Genomic DNA, 16,507 nt, shown 5'->3' with positions numbered 1-16,507 from the left:
TAGGGCCCCTGCCCCCTCCTTCATTAGTCCTGATGAAGGGTCTCAACCCGAAACACTGACTGCTTCTTTCAACGGATGCTGCCCGACCTGCTGAGTTCATCCAGCTTTTTTGTACGTTTTTTTTCTATACCATGGCCTCAATATCACGGAGCAGAGCTATCGTTCTCCATACTTCCTTTGAATCTGATTGCATTGTGATCACCAGATGCAAACCGTTTCCCTACACAGACTTCTGTTACGTCTGTCCTGTCTCAGTCCCTAATGGGAGATCAAGTGTCACACTTGAGTCTTTGGGACTTCGATGTACTGATTAATGAAACTTTCCTGAAGACATTTGACAAGTACATGAGTACATCTATAGTATGAGAGTTCCAGTCTGTATGTGGAAGGTTAAAATCAAATTATAACAAATTACGTTACTTGCAATATTCTCGGACATCTACTAATTTGTTCCCCTAAATCCCACAGACTCTTGAGTGGTCTATAAGACAGACCCATTAACATGTTCAAACAATTTTTATTTCTCTGATCTACCCATAAAGCCTTACTAGATGAGTTCTCCCATCTGCCCTTACTGTACACTGCCGTGAGTTTCCCTGAGTAGTGAAACCACCCCTACCCCATTAATCCCTCACACTCTGTCCTGTCCAAAACAACAGAACCCCGGAATACGGAGCTGCCAGTTCGCTGCAAGCCAGTCTCAATAATGGTGACAATATCATAATGCCATCTGTTGATCCATGACCGAAGCTCATCTGCCTTTCCTTCAATACATCGTGGGAATTTTTTTTTTGTGTTTCCGTCGATTTACGGAGAGTGAGGAAGTGGTGGGTGCTGTCGTCACACAGATTTACAAGGGATTTCAGCCACCCCAGAAAACAGGAGTTGTATTCTGTGAATGCTTCAGAGATGGGGTCATTTTTACTGCAGTTGGTAGTTTCCACATCCCTTAAAAGGCTAACAATTACACCAGTGCCCAGGAAGAGCAGTGTGAGTTGCATTAATGACTATTGTCCATAGCAATAACAGTTATTGTGATGAAATGATTGAGAGGTTTGCAATGGCTAGAATTAGATATTCTCTCAGCAAGGACCTGGGCCCACTGTAATTTACCTGTATCCACAATAGGTCACAATGCAATCTCATCAGCTCCTCACGCGGCTTTGGATTACCTTAACATACGAATACTTACATCAGAATGCAGTTTCTCAACCAGAGCTCAGCGTGTAAAGCAATTATTCCTACAGTTCCGATCAAAAGGCTCGAACCTCTGGGCCTTTCTACCTCCCTCTGCAACTGGATCCTCAATTTCCTCAACAGAAAACCACAATCTGTACGGTTTGGATATAACGCCTGCACATCGCCATCGATACTGGTGCACCTCAAGGGTATGTGCTTTGCCCACTACTCTACTGTCTCTGCACCCATGGCTGTGCAGTTTGGCACAGCTCAACTGCCTGTGACAAACTTGCTGTTGTTGGCAGATTTACAGATGGCGAGGAGAAGGGAAACGGGCGAGATATATCACCTGGATGAGTGGTGTTGCAGCAACAAACTTGCACTCAACATCGGTATGATCAACAAACTAACTGCGGACTTCTGAACGGGTAAGACGAAGGCACACACACACCAATCGTCATTGATCAGTCAGCAGTGGAAAGAGTGAGCAACTTCATGTTCCTGTGTGTCAGCATCTCTGAGGATCTAACCAGGACCCAACATATCGATGCAGTAACAAAGAATTTCATTAGGAGTTTGATGAGATTTGGGATGTGACCAAAGACTCACAGATTTCTACACTTGTACCGTAAAATTTTGTTCTAACTGACTGCACATCGCTTGATATGGTGGGGTGGGGGAAGTGGTGAAGCTACTGCAGAGGATCGAAATACTCTCAGCAATGTTGTCAATTCAGTCAGCTCCATCATGGGCAGTAGCCTCCGTAGCATCCAGGGCATCGTCATGGAGCGATGCCTCAAAACGGCGGCATCGGTCATTAGGGATCTGCTTCACCAAGGAGATGCCCTCTTCTCATTGGTATCACCAGGAAGGTGGTACAGAAGACTGAGGGCACGCACTCAGCTAGTCAGGAACCGCTTCCTTCCCTCTGCCATCCCATTTCTGAATTGACATGAAACCCACGAACCTACTTCACTGAATTCATTTTTGCAATACTTATTTAATTTTAATTTCAGTAACAGATACTTATTACAGTTCTTTTTTTCTATTATTAGAAACCGTGTTGGCTAAACAGCTTTTCTCACGCTTGCTTTGGAATCGTAACCCCTGATTCGGGAACTGTTTTAACCTTGACATAAACTGTGGAGAATCTCAACCGTGCAGACAGGATAATGCAAGAACAGAAATACCACGACCGACAGAACAGGCTTGAAACAGAGCGAATAGCTTCTTGCAATACACACAAAATGCCGGAGGCTCTCAGCAGGCCAGGCAACATCTAGGCAAGGAGTCCTATCGAAGGATTTCGGCCCAAAACGTCGTCTGTTCACTCTTTTCCTAGATGCTGTCTGGCCTACTGAGCTTCTCCAACATTTTGTGCGTGTTGCTCCAGCATCTGCAAATTTTCTCTTGTTTGCAAGTAACTTCTTGATCACTGATCCAAAACACAGGGAACGTGTCGACTGGAAACAAAGATCGGAAATAAATATCAGAAGCTGAATTATTCTCACCTTAATTCGCTAAGAATATTCAGTCTCCGTGTGGGTATATTCTAACTTTACAGCAGACAGTCAAGCGAGGGTCATTTAGTAGCCACGGGGTTGGAGGAGAAGGGGGGGTGGGGGTTGCTGATCTGTGAAAACTCACAGCGCGATTCTCTGTGTACACAGGGCGAATTCCAACACACAGACATCCCTCAGAGCAGGGAGCGGCTTCTCTGCTGAAACCAAACAAACCAGTTCGACTTTCCGCGCTCACCTTCAACTGTGAAGAAAGCTAATTTAACACTGTGTTTAAATATTTATGTTACGGAAAAAAAAAAACACGATGATATAGAAAAGGAAGTACACCATTGTCTGCAATCTGAATGTCGACTTGTTAGAATTACTATCACACTTTGACAGGTGATATATATATATATATATTATACACACACACACACACACACACACACACACACACGCACACACGCACACACACACACACACACACACACACACACACACACACACACACACACACACACACACACACACACACACACACACACACAATTAATTAAATAAATATATCTGTGGCATTGACCACTGCGGCGTTCCGAAAGGCAAAATCTTACAGTAGCTCTGTATTCCGAATAGTTTTCCGTGTGTATGTGAGTGAGAGAGTGACAGGGAGTGAGAGGGAAAAGAGGGAGAGAGACTATTTCCCTGCCCCGTGGCGACACTTCGCATATCATTGTCGGTGCGAAAGGCTTTTCTGCAGCGACGGAGTCTAAAGCAACTGGAGAATGTTTGCAATTGAAGTCAATCGTTTTTTTTAATCCATTTAGTCAATAATTAATTCGTTAATTTGAAGATTTCAGAGTTCCCTTCTCCCACTGAATTCCCTCCCACCTCGACAGAAGCCGAACGCCGTGGTAAACGATCACTGATTCTGGAGAATCGGAGACAACACTTACTGTGATGTTGAAACCGGACGGAGTTCAGTGCGGTCCCGGGTGAACGGTGTGTTCACCGTGCACGGAGATTTCAGTCTGAGCCGCTACACCCGAGATCATTTGGTTATATAGTGTCTGTCGCTCATTTCAAAAACACTCGCTCTCCTCCCACCCGCCCCTCCCCGTTGTGCTCTCCTCCCAATCAACTATTCGGGATGGAATAAGCATCTGTCTTAGTTACTGCATTAACTTTCCTGTAATCAGTACAGAATCTCATACTCCCATCTGACGTAGGGACAATCACGCACGGTGACGCCCAGTCTGAAGTGGATGGCCTAATAATGCCGGCTATTAACATATATTCAATTTCTTGTTCAATCATTTTATTTTTGACTTGGTTCATTCTGTGAGGGTGCTGCTTAATGGGATCAACTTCATCTACAATTACGTCATGCACCGCAGCCGTGCACGGTCTTCGAATATCAGGGAATAAATCTTTATACTTGTCCGCGTAAGCCACATGTGATTTCCGCGCAGGACATATGTAGACATCGAGGCATTGCAATGATAACATGAGTGCCAGCAACTCTTTTTCAAAAGTGGAGTAATTTTTCTGATGCACATTAAATTTCTTTTAGAAATAAGCTCACGGATGTTCAATTTCATCATCATCCTTTTGCAACAATACCGCCCCAGCAGCTTCACCACGAGCGTCTACCGCGATTGGAAACGGTTTATTGAAATCAGGTGCTCTGAGCACAGGGTGATAACAGAAGATGGTTTTTCAGGCGGTCAAATGCCTCCTGGCAAAGGTCATCCACACAAATCTGCGAAAACAAAATTCAACAGAGTTTCACATACTTCTTTAACAGGCCACTGTCCTGCAAGCGGGGTCAAAAGTCGGGAAACCAGTCCAAACTTCACGAGTTCTTTATTCAAAAATCCAGAAACATCACCTTTCTCAATATTTTCAATAAGATTTACCTCACCAGCTTTCAACTCATCACCAACTTTTAGAACACCGTCTAACGCAAGTGACTGAGTATCCTCAATTTCCACTGGCATCAAATTTAACCCTTTATTCACTGAACCAAGTCCATCCGGCTGAAAAAGATTGCATTCCATTTCAACCAAGTCAGACACCTCAGATCTTAACTGAGTTTCAACACAAGATCCAACATCCTGGAAATGCACTGGTGCTTCAACAACCTGAACATAGGCAATCGGGACAGCAGCCACTTCTAGGCTTTCAATACCAGTCCCAGTTTCAAATTCCACGTTCCCTTTATTCTCCTAGCTACTCCCTGGAAAACTCCCTTCTTGTGTACGCTCAACCTTCTGTGTTAAAAGAACCTCGTCTGCTAACCACAAGGTAGTGGCATTCTTTTCATCTCGGTATGCCCTTACGTCATCGGGAACACACTTCTTTAAGTCTTCAGTCACAATCAGCTCTTTCAAGCTGTCCAAACAATCAGTTACCCGTTCCGAGGTATACCAGCGATTGAAGTATATAAATTTCTACCTCTTGAACTGTCTCTGTCTTTCTGCTCCGTCCTTATGCTTAAATGCCCCCCTAGCCGCATGTATCCTCCTGTTTTCTGCTTCATCAGCCTGGAGCTGTTTAATTGCATCTCATACTCACACTTCAGTGCTGCTACCTGAAGCTCAACCTCAGCCTCAGTAAGTACTTTAACTTCAGCAAACATTTCCAACACCTCCTCTTCGAATTTTCCCGCGGCTATATAATGCTGTGCTATTAACAGCTGGATCTGAGCCTTCTTCATGCGAGTGGTCAATTTAGCCTTTTAACTTACGAGCAATTCCCAACAGTAAGCCCTCTTAGCATCATCCAACGCCTCAGGGCTTGGTTTGGCCACAAACCTATTAACTCCGAACTCCATTTCCGCTGTTTTCCACTCACGCAAATAGTAAGATAATTTTCCCAATCAAATCAACTAGTCAACCAAGACCCCAACAAGTTTTAGAATGGCTTCCACCAAATCTCTTCATATCCCGGGCGAGACCCCAAATTGTCACGTACGCTGTGACGGATTAAAATGAACCAGCAGAAATGGATACACATGGAGTCTGTCTTCCGTTATTAATCCTAACACATCAGTAACTACATGAACAAAGTAATATAAAACAAGATATAAGTGTAAAGATAGATAGATAGATACTTTATTCATCCCCATGGGGAAATTCAACTTTTTTCCAATGTCCCATACACTTGTTGTAGCAAAACTAATTACATACAATACTTAACTCAGTAAAAAATATGATATGCATCTAAATCACTATCTCAAAAAGCATTAAGAATAGCTTTTAAAAAGTTCTTAAGTCCTGGCGGTAGAATTGTAAAGCCTAATGGCATTGGGGAGTATTGACCTTTTCATCCTGTCTGAGGAGCATTGCATCGATAGTAACCTGTCGCTGAAACTGCTTCTCTGTCTCTGGATGGTGCTATGTAGAGGATGTTCAGAGTTATCCATAATTGACCGTAGCCTACTCAGCGCCCTTCGCTCAGCTACCGATGTTAAACTCTCCAGTACTTTGCCCACGACAGAGCCCGCCTTCCTTACCAGCTTATTAAGACGTGAGGCGTCCCTCTTCTTAATGCTTCCTCCCCAACACGCCACCACAAAGAAGAGGGCGCTCTCCACAACTGACCTATAGAACATCTTCAGCATCTCACTACAGACATTGAATGACGCCAACCTTCTTAGGAAGTACAGTCGACTCTGTGCCTTCCTGCACAAGGCATCTGTGTTGGCAGTCCAGTCTAGTTTCTCGTCTAACTGTACTCCCAGATACTTGTAGGTCTTAACCTGCTCCACACATTCTCCATTAATGATCACTGGCTCCATATGAGGCCTAGATCTCCTAAAGTCCACCACCATCTCCTTGGTCTTGGTGATATTGAGACGCAGGTAGTTTGAGTTGCACCATATCACAAAGTCCTGTATCAGTTTCCTATACTCCTCCTCCTGTCCATTCTTGACACACCCCACTATGGCCGTGTCATCAGCGAACTTCTGCACGTGGCAGGACTCCGAGTTATATTGGAAGTCTGATGTGTATAGGGTGAACAGGACCGGAGAGAGTACGGTTCCCTGCGGCGCCCCTGTGCTGCTGACCACCGTGTCAGACCTACAGTCTCCCAACCGCACATACTGAGGTCTATCTGTCAAGTAGTCCACTATCCAATCCACCATGTGAGAGTCTACTCCCATCTCCGTTAGTTTGTGCCTTAAGATCTTGGGCTGGATGGTGTTGAAGGCACTAGAGAAGTCAAGGAATGTAATCCTCACAGCACAACTGACCCCCTCTAGGTGAGAGAGTGATTTGTGCAGCAAATACGTGATAGCATCCTCCACTCCCACCTTCTCCTTATACGCAAACTGAAGCGGATCCCGGGCGTGCCTGGTTTGTGGCCTCAGATTCTGTATTATCAGCCGCTCCATGGGCTTCATCACGTGCGACGTCAAGGCAACAGGTCTGAAGTCATTCAACTCCTTTGGTTGTGGTTTCTTCGGTACCGGGACCATACAGGATGTTTTCCACTGTCTGGGTACTCTTCTCTGCCAGGCTCATGTTGACGATGCGCTGTAGTGGTTCTCCCAGCTCAGTCGCACAGGCCCTCAGTAATCGTGGGGAAACTCCATCCGGTCCAGCCGCCTTGCTGGTACAGATCTTCCTCAGTTGACCTTCCACCTGTGCAGCCGTAATCCTGGGCGTGGGCAAGGTCTCCTGTGTGTGGCTATTTTCCTGTGAGGGATGTAAGCCTCGTGTGGATTTCTGCTTCCCAAGCTTCCCAGCTCAGGTGATTAGGTGATACAGTCGTACGGCGGGATAGCAAGTCATCAGTTCAGTTCTGGAATTTGATTTGAGCAGTGTTGGAGAGAGAGAGATAGGAAGTTAGTTTGTTTTCCCAATGCCGATGCCGATGCTGATCCTCCACGTCGTCCTCCTGCTCCCGAAACTTAAAGTCACTGACTGTAACCACAAAAAGACGATGCCGTCTTTTGTGGTGGAGTTATCAACCCAGACCAGGGATAAACACACCGATAGCTCCCCACCGGTTACCCCTTTGTCCACACTGTAAGCAAAACCCTACCCTTGTCGTGTGCACACAAACCTCACAAGTGTCCTCCTTGCCTCTGGCGACGTGTGTCTCCTGTGGTGTGTCTTGTGCGTCTCTGGTGTGTGTCTGATTAAAAGGTCGACTGACCTTGCATATATCTCCAAGTGCTGAACACAAGCTGTCCATTATATAGCTCCGCCTTTCCGTTTCCAAGGCAACTCACAGACTTTCTCTCTCTCTCCCTGCGGCTGAATTAGTACACAAGTTGCTTGCTCCCCCTCTCTCTCGTAAAAGGATCAGTCCACTTTAGAATGGTCCTTCAGATCTCGTCACAGTTGCTGCCGCAGTATCAGCATTAACGAGCTCGTGTACAAGTTTACCTAATAGAATAGCCACTGTCTGTATTCCCCATTTAGACAGTACTTCCCCCATCTCGAATATGAGCACGGATGAGATCTCGGCCTAATTATTGCATTTTCCCCTGTTTTCCAACAAAAAGTTGTCGCCGACATGGCAATGCACCAAACACTGTTATGGTGGTGCGGTGTTGGGGGTCATTGTCCCCTTTGAGCTCCACGGGTCGCGCGGCCGCGCGGTGACGTAAATGCTCCCGCGCGCGTGGAGTCTGTGGCTGCGCGGATGGAATTGCGAACAGCTAGAAAACATTTCCGAAATGTGGAAGCTTTCCTTTGCTGTACTGTATTATATAATACCTTCTATTGATAAATGAAATCAAAAGTATGTGATATACTTAAATTTCAATCAAAATATTCATAGATGCATATTGCAAAAACAACACATTGGAAGTGCCGCACAGTCTTCAGGCCGTTTAAACATGTCCTGTTGCGAGCAATGGTTGGTCCGCGCCCCTGTAAACAAAAAAGATAGAGGGAACGTTGGAGCCTGCACAACGTCACAGCTGATACACATTAATCACGATTAACAAATAGATTTTAATAAGTTTCAGCCCTAGCGAGAGGAAAAAAGGTTACTACCAAACGAGTTCTAAAAAGCTCCTCCTCTCCGCTTGGGCAAGGTGCAAAGCTAGGTTAACACCATCACCTCCAACCCCCACGTACAAGTCCCTTGAAGTCATGAGCAAAGATGGTGGATTGTCCTATGAGCAGCTGGTGAATATCACAATCGCTGGTTATACAACCACATAACCCTGGTATACATTCTCTGAGTAGTATTGATAATGGCTGGGGTCACCCGTCTTGTAAACACACGGTCCAGAAGAATGCAATGGAAAGCCACTTCTTCAGAAATAAAATAATGCGAAGAACAATCATGGTCCTGGAAAGACCATTTCCGCCCGTCACACAACACGGCACGTAACGACCGCGCCAACAACAGTACCGAACTTCCTTTTGCAGATGGGATATTAAGGCTAAATAGAGTGGACAGAACTGTTCGACCCGCAAGATCTGTGGCGTTATGGAAATAGTAAAGAATAACACAGAATAAATTAATTTCTCCCTATTTGATAGAGAGATTATGCTCAAGTACTAAATAGCAGAGAATTAACGTGGAACAGCGACTAGTCAGAACGTCCAATTGTAGTAATGACTGAAGATCTTCCTTTAACTTCCTTGAAAATTCACTGCGAATTCTTCCATAATCTCCTCAGATACCTTTTACAGAAACCTAGAATGCAGTCCGGCTGGTTTAGTTTAGTTATATAACCTCGTACCCTTCAGCTTCCCAGTCAAACTCTTCTTCGTCAAAGGTTTCGAAGGTACATATAACGTCAGAGAAAGCATAAGATATACATCCTGAAATGTTTTCTCTTCGCAACCATCCACAAAAACAGAGAAGTGTCTCAAAGAATGAACGACAGTTAATTGTTAGAACCCCAAACCACCCCCGCTCCCCTCTCTCCCGCGTGTAAGCGGCAGCAAGCACGATTCTCCCACGCCCACTGACAAAAAAACTGCTTTAGTACCCGTCACCGGGCACTCAAGCGTGCAGGAAAATCAACAGTAAAGACACAGACTTGCAAAACGGCAAAGTCTATATTGTTCACCCGGCATTCGACACACCACAGGCTCTCTCTCTCCCGAATAAGTGAGAAAGAGATGTCTCCATTTCACAGCGAGAGGGGAGACACAACAAACAACTCGCTGCTTTACGATGTTAAAAGTCGCTTGCGTCGCTTTTCTCAATCTCTGATCTCATGTCTCTGGGCACACAGCCAAAGCAATTACAAACAGCTGCCCCAGATACTTACAAATTCAGACATTTTCCTACTGATTTCCACAGAGATGACTAATACAAAATACTTAGTAAGTTCGTCCGCCATTTCTTTATTCGCCATTACTACCTCTCCAGTGGTCTTGCCTCTATTTTACTCGTTTTATATCTGAAAGCAAAGGTATCCTCTTTTATATTCTGAGCTATCTTACCTGCAAATTTCTTATTATTCTCCGCTCATTATTACTCTTTAGGTAGTTGTTGCAGTTGTTTTTTTAAAGCTACCCAATATTTTTGTTTCCCACTATTTTTTGTTATACGGTAGGCACTGAATTTTGCTTTATTTTTGTTTTTTATTTTCATTGTCGGCCACCTTGCCTCATCATCCTTTTTCACCGTGGATCGTGGCACTTCTCTGAATTCTGAGGTAAGACTGAAAAATTATAGGATCTTTGACAAGTGAACTTTGGAAATTTCGCTCTTAAGTGAATTAACGAATTCTTTCAGCACATTGGATCAACTTTCTGAGCAGCGGAAACCCAATCTGTTTGAATATGTTGCTGGAAGCACTGTACGTTCCATGCGGTGTCGGGCAAATGACAAAATTCCCACCAGCCCGAACCCTCCTCAGGACTGCGCTTCTTACAGCAGCAGCCATCCCTTTCACACTCTGTGCTGCATTGTTCCCGGACCGAGGGATTGAGGATCGCTTCATTCAACACATTGCGCTGCTGTTTTCTTTATGTCAAACTGATGTCGTAGTTCTAAGGACAATTACTACATTGATAACTGGTTTGTTTGTAATTTCTTTAGAGGAAATGTTTTTGAACTTCAACATGCTTTTGGCCGATTTCGTAGAAATCTTTGTGGATCCAGAACTGGTTTGCTCACGGAGGCAAAGAGTGGTTGTAGACGGGTCAGATTCTACTTGGACCTCGGTGACCAGTGGTGTGCCTCAGGGATCCGCTCTGGGACCCCTACTGTTCGTGACTTTTATAAATGACCTGGATGAGGAAGTGGAGGGATGGGTTAGTAAGTTTGCTGATGACACAAAGGTTGGAGGTGTTGTGGATAGTGTGGAGGGCTGTCAGAAGTTACAGCGGGACATTGCTAGGATGCAAAACTGGGCTGAGAAGTGGCTGATGGAGTTCAACCCAGGTAAGTGTGAAATGGTTCATTTTGTTAGGTCAAATATGATGGAAGAATAGTGTATTAATGATGACTCTTGGCAGTGTGGAGGATCAGAGGGATCTTGGGGTTCGAGTCCATAAGACTCTCAAAGCAGCTGCGCAGACTGGCTCTGTGGGTAAGAGGACGTACGGTGTATTGGTCTTCATCAATTGTGGAATTGAATTTAGGAGCCGAGAGGTAATGTTGCAGCTATATAGGACCCTGGTAAGACCCTATTTGGAGTTCTGTGCTCAGTTCAGGTCGGCTGACTACAGGAAGGATGTGGAAGCCATAGAAAGGGTGCAGAGGGGATATTCAAGGATGATGCCTGGATTGGGGAGCATGCCTTATGAGAACAGGTTGAGTGTACTCGGCCTTTTCTCCTTGGAGCGGAGGAGGATGAGAGGTGACCTGATAGAGAAGTATAAGATGATGAGAGGCATTGGTCGTGTGGATAGTCAGGGGCTTTTTCCCAGGGCTGAAATGGTTGCCCCAAGAGGACACAGGTTTAAGGTGCTGAAGAGTAGGTACAGAGGAGATGTCAGGAGTAAGTGTTTTACTCAGAGAGTGGTGAGTGCGTGGAATGGGCTGCCGACAACGGTGTTGGAGGCCGATACGATAGGGTCTTTTAAGGGACCTTTGGATAGTTATATACAGCTTAGAAAAATAGAGGGCTATATGTAAACCTAGTAATTTCTAAGGTAAGGACATATTCGGTGCAACTTCGTGCGCCGAAGGGCCCGAATATTGCTGTAAGCGTTCTATGTTTCTGTGTTTCTAAATAGAGTGCTTTTTTTTTCGTTGTTACTGGATGAATGTCGGATTTTTTTGCTGTATTCGCAGGTATTAGCTAAAGGTTCGGAGGCGATGGTATTCGCTGCTATTTGGATCAATGCGACTTTAGTTAAATGAGCTTGTTTAGTTAAATGAGTTGAGCAGTTGCTGGCAATATACAAAATGTCGAGACATCTTGACAGCAATGTGGACAATGTTTGCTGCTGTAAGGGAAGCTCAAACTGGTGAGGTTATACGAGGTTATTTTTACGAGGTGGAACAGTGTGTTTTGGAATTCCCTTCCTCAAAGTGAAAAATAGACAGAGGTTTTTCGATGTGTTCAATTCCGCAGGACACAGTCAGTTTCTTGACAGCCAAGGGAGTGACGTGTTGCAGGCTGTGCAGTCTTGGGCCGCTGAAAACATAGTTCAGTTGAGATCAGAGAATATTATAGAGTGGTGGAACAGAACTGAGAGTCCGAATGACCTGCTACTAATTTAATATGCCAGCAGCAACCTCCGCCAAATAAGAGACCCAGTGAATTTAATATTCAGAGTTTTTTCATCCGTCACTGACGATAAACGATTGATATACACGTAAAGTAAATGCGTTGTCAGGCAAATTCACCAGCGGGAAATGATCTAAATTTCATATGACAGCGCTGTGATCCTGCATTAAGTGAATAATAAACTGAAGGAGAAGGGCATCACAATCTTGTTGACGACTTTGACTGGTAGTTATCTCTGGCAGATCTCGGCACAGCCGCTCCCCAGTTGCCCATTACCCAAATGCTAAAACTGCGGGCAGCTGTAAATGATGTTTTATAAATAGGCCAATTTAAAATCACTGCAATTCCAGGCTACGGGGGCACAGTTAAATCTGGTGAAAGGGGATGCCCACTGTTCAAAAGAGAACAATATTCCAAATGCATAATATTTCATCAGAGTTGAGAGCGTCCTCTCAACTCTGCAGAGACTGCTCTCTCTGCAATAAACCCGCAGCGATCTTTGCCCTGAGCTGTCGCTGGAGTTTATAATCTGACAATAAATTGCTCCCAAGGTGAATAATAATTCAAAGTGGCATCACCAACCGAACGGAACCAGGATGCGGGTTATGATTCCTCTCTGGAGGTGGTAAAATTTCGCACACTGAAGTATCAATTCTAGTTCGGACCACAAGTTAGAAAGACTCATTCAAGTAAGGTGAGTCTTTGTGTGGTTCAACTCAAGGGTTGTGGAACAGGGTGTGTCTTTGCACGCTGAATAGACTGAAGTTCAGGTTTATGAGCGTGTTATCAACTGAACATTGCTCAGGGTGTGTTCACTTAATGTCCATAAAACTCAGATGCACGGATTCCCTGAAACTAGACCCAGGAGTTCTGCACCGGGTAGGAAGATAGACTGTATTTGGTAGTGTTATGGCGTTTTAATAAGCCCACTTGTCACGGCAGTATTTCTAATATTTCTACAATATCAATATTATCATTGACATCGCGCGGCTTTACGGATCTGTGTGTTCGATTATTCTGTGTGTGTTTTTTAGAGAAGACGAGGAAGATCAGACAGTGATATTTATATCTACAAATATTGTCGTAATTCTCGATGACGGTAGATAAAAATAGCAAATTCTACACTCATTGGACACTTTACTAAGTACCTCCTTTACCTAATAATGCGGCCACTTAGTGCATGTCCGAGTACTTCTGCTGCTGTTGCCCGTCCGCTTCAATGCTGACCACTGCACTACCGTCCGCTTCAGTGCTGACCACTGCACTACCGTCTGCTTCAATGCTGACCACCACACTACCGTCCGCTTCAATACTGACCACTACACTACCGTCCGCTTCAATGCTGACCACTGCACTACCGTCCGCTTCAATACTGACCATTACACTACCGTCCGCTTCAATGCTGACCACTACACTACCGTCTGCTTCAATACTGACCACTACACTACCGTCCGCTTCAATGCTGACCACTGACTACCGTCCGCTTCAGTGCTGACCACTGCACTACCGTCCGCTTCAATACTGACCATTACACTACCGTCCGCTTCAATGCTGACCACTACACTACCGTCTGCTTCAATACTGACCACTACACTACCGTCCGCTTCAATGCTGACCACTGCACTACCTTCCGCTTCAGTGCCGACCAATGAACTACCGTCCGCTTCAATGCTGACCACTGGCTACCGTCCGCTTCAATACTGACCACTATACTACCGTCCGCTTCAATGCTGACCACTGCACTACCTTCCGCTTCAATACTGACCACTACACTACCGTCCGCTTGAATGCTGACCACTACACTACCGTCCGCTTCAATACTGACCACTACACTACCGTCCGCTTCAGTACTGACCACTACACTACCGTCCGCTTCAATGCTGACCTCTGCACTACGTCCGCTTCAGTGCTGACCACTGCACAACCGTCCACTTCAATGCTGACCTCTGCACTACCGTCCGCTTCAGTGCCGACCAATGAACTACCGTCCGCTTCAATGCTGACCACCGCGCTACCGTCCGCTTCAATGCTGACCACTACACTATCGTCCGCTTCAATGCTGACCACTGACTACCGTCCGCTTCAATGCTGACCACTGCGCTACCGTCCGCTTCAATGCTGACCACTACACTACCGTCCGCTTCAATGCTGACCACTGACTACCGTCCGCTTCAATGCTGACCACTGCACTACCGTCCACTTCAATGCTGACCACTGACTACCGTCCGCTTCAGTGCTGACCACTGACTACCGTCCGCTTCAATGCTGACCACTGTGCTACCGTCCGCTTCAATGCTGACCACTGACTACCGTCCGCTTCAATGCTGACCACTGACTACCGTCCGCTTCAATGCTGACCACTACGCTACCGTCCGCTTCAATACTGACCACTGACTACCGTCCGCTTCAATGCTGACCACTGACTACCGTCCGCTTCAGTGCTGACCACTACACTACCGTCCGCTTCAATGCTGACCACTACGCTACCGTCCGCTTCAATGCTGACCACTGACTACCGTCCGCTTCAGTGCTGACCACTGACTACCGTCCGCTTCAGTGCTGACCACTGACTACCGTCCGCTTCAATGCTGACCACTACGCTACCGTCCGCTTCAATACTGACCACTGACTACCGTCCGCTTCAGTGCTGACCACTGACTACCGTCCGCTTCAATGCTGACCACTGACTACCGTCCGCTTCAATGCTGACCACTGTGCTACCGTCCGCTTCAATACTGACCATTACACTACCGTCCGCTTCAATGCTGACCACTACACTACCGTCTGCTTCAATACTGACCACTACACTACCGTCCGCTTCAATACTGACCACTGACTACCGTCCGCTTCAGTGCTGACCACTGACTACCGTCCGCTTCAGTGCTGACCACTGACTACCGTCCGCTTCAATGCTGACCACTGCGCTACCGTCCGCTTCAATGCTGACCGCTACACTACCGTCCGCTTCAATGCTGACCACTGACTACCGTCCGCTTCAGTGCTGACCACTGCACTACCGTCCGCTTCATTGCTGACCACTACACCACGTTTATGAACCTTAGGTTGTTTTCGCTGAGTTAGTAGAATTAGAGTTAACATAATTTTATCCTCGGGTACTGGATGAACAGGCACATTTGACGTATTCGCTGGTGTTAGATGAAGATGGAGACTTGATTGTATCACTGTTATTTAGATGAAGACGTGTTCAATGGAAAAGATTATCCCAAATGAATGACTTCTCATCAGAGTTCACAGCGCCCTTCCTTCCTTTTGCTGAAGAGGCTGAAATTCCGCTTTATGAGCGTGTTATCAACTGGATATTGCTCAGGGTGTGTTCACTTACTGTTAGGGACATAAAATTCAGATTCTCGGATTTACTGAAACCAGACTCAGGATTCCAGCACCAGGTAAGAACAGGGACTGTATTGGGCTGTGTTGTGGTATTTTAATAAGCCCACTTGTCACGGCAAGTATTTCTAGCTTTTCTACCATATCAATACTATCATTTGCTGCTTTAGAGGAACCTGGAACACGTGAAGATAGATGAGGTTAATTTAATGAGTTGGAACTCTTTTCAAAGGAAAAGAGAAGAAGTGTTGTTTTTTTCAACGTGTTTAATTCCACTGAACACGGATTAACTACAGGCAAGTGAGTGAAGTGTTGCAGACGGTCGCAGGGATGTCCCACTGAGATCACCGTCCATCTGTGATCATAGACAATGGCGGAACGCGACTGAGGGGGGCTAATGCCCTGTTACTAATTCAACATACTCTGATAAATAAGAAACCAAGTAGATTTAGTGTGTTTTCTCATCACTCTCTGACGAGGAACAGTAAATGTATTTGTAAAATATGGTCGAACCCTGTTGATGTAGGTGTAAAGTGAATAGGATGCCAAGCAAATTCGCCGCGGGAAATGGCTATAATTTCAGATGATTGATGCTGTGATGTGGTAACTTGTTTCCAGTAAGTGAGCAATAAGCTGAAGGGGGAGGGCGTTCTTATCTTGCTGGCGACTTTGACCACTTGCTATCTCTGGGAGATGGTTATCGCGGTACTGTCCATTACTGTAATGGTCCAACTGCGGACAGCTGTTGACCAATGGCTCTTTCCAAACAGACTGACCTTGAAGCCAGTTCTTGACAACTGGGTCACAGTTAAAT

The 16,507-nt window shown here is 45.6% G+C and overlaps 1 protein-coding gene across 1 annotated transcript in view; it reads left to right on the top strand.

The window, feature by feature from the left end:
* Nucleotides 1-1,426: 1,426 nt before the first annotated feature.
* LOC140720594 (uncharacterized) overlaps nt 1,427-16,507 on the top strand; it is a 28,737-nt gene continuing 13,656 nt past the window's right edge. The window contains exons 1-2 of the mRNA XM_073035426.1: nt 1,427-1,571; nt 4,255-4,379. Coding sequence (XP_072891527.1) covers nt 1,427-1,571; nt 4,255-4,379 — 270 coding nt within the window. The remainder of the gene's footprint in view (nt 1,572-4,254; nt 4,380-16,507) is intronic.

Source organism: Hemitrygon akajei, unplaced genomic scaffold (genome assembly GCF_048418815.1).
Source record: "Hemitrygon akajei unplaced genomic scaffold, sHemAka1.3 Scf000045, whole genome shotgun sequence".
NCBI lineage: Eukaryota > Metazoa > Chordata > Chondrichthyes > Myliobatiformes > Dasyatidae > Hemitrygon > Hemitrygon akajei.
The sequence above is the reverse complement of the archived record's forward strand: the minus strand, read 5'-3'. Positions and strand labels throughout refer to the sequence as shown.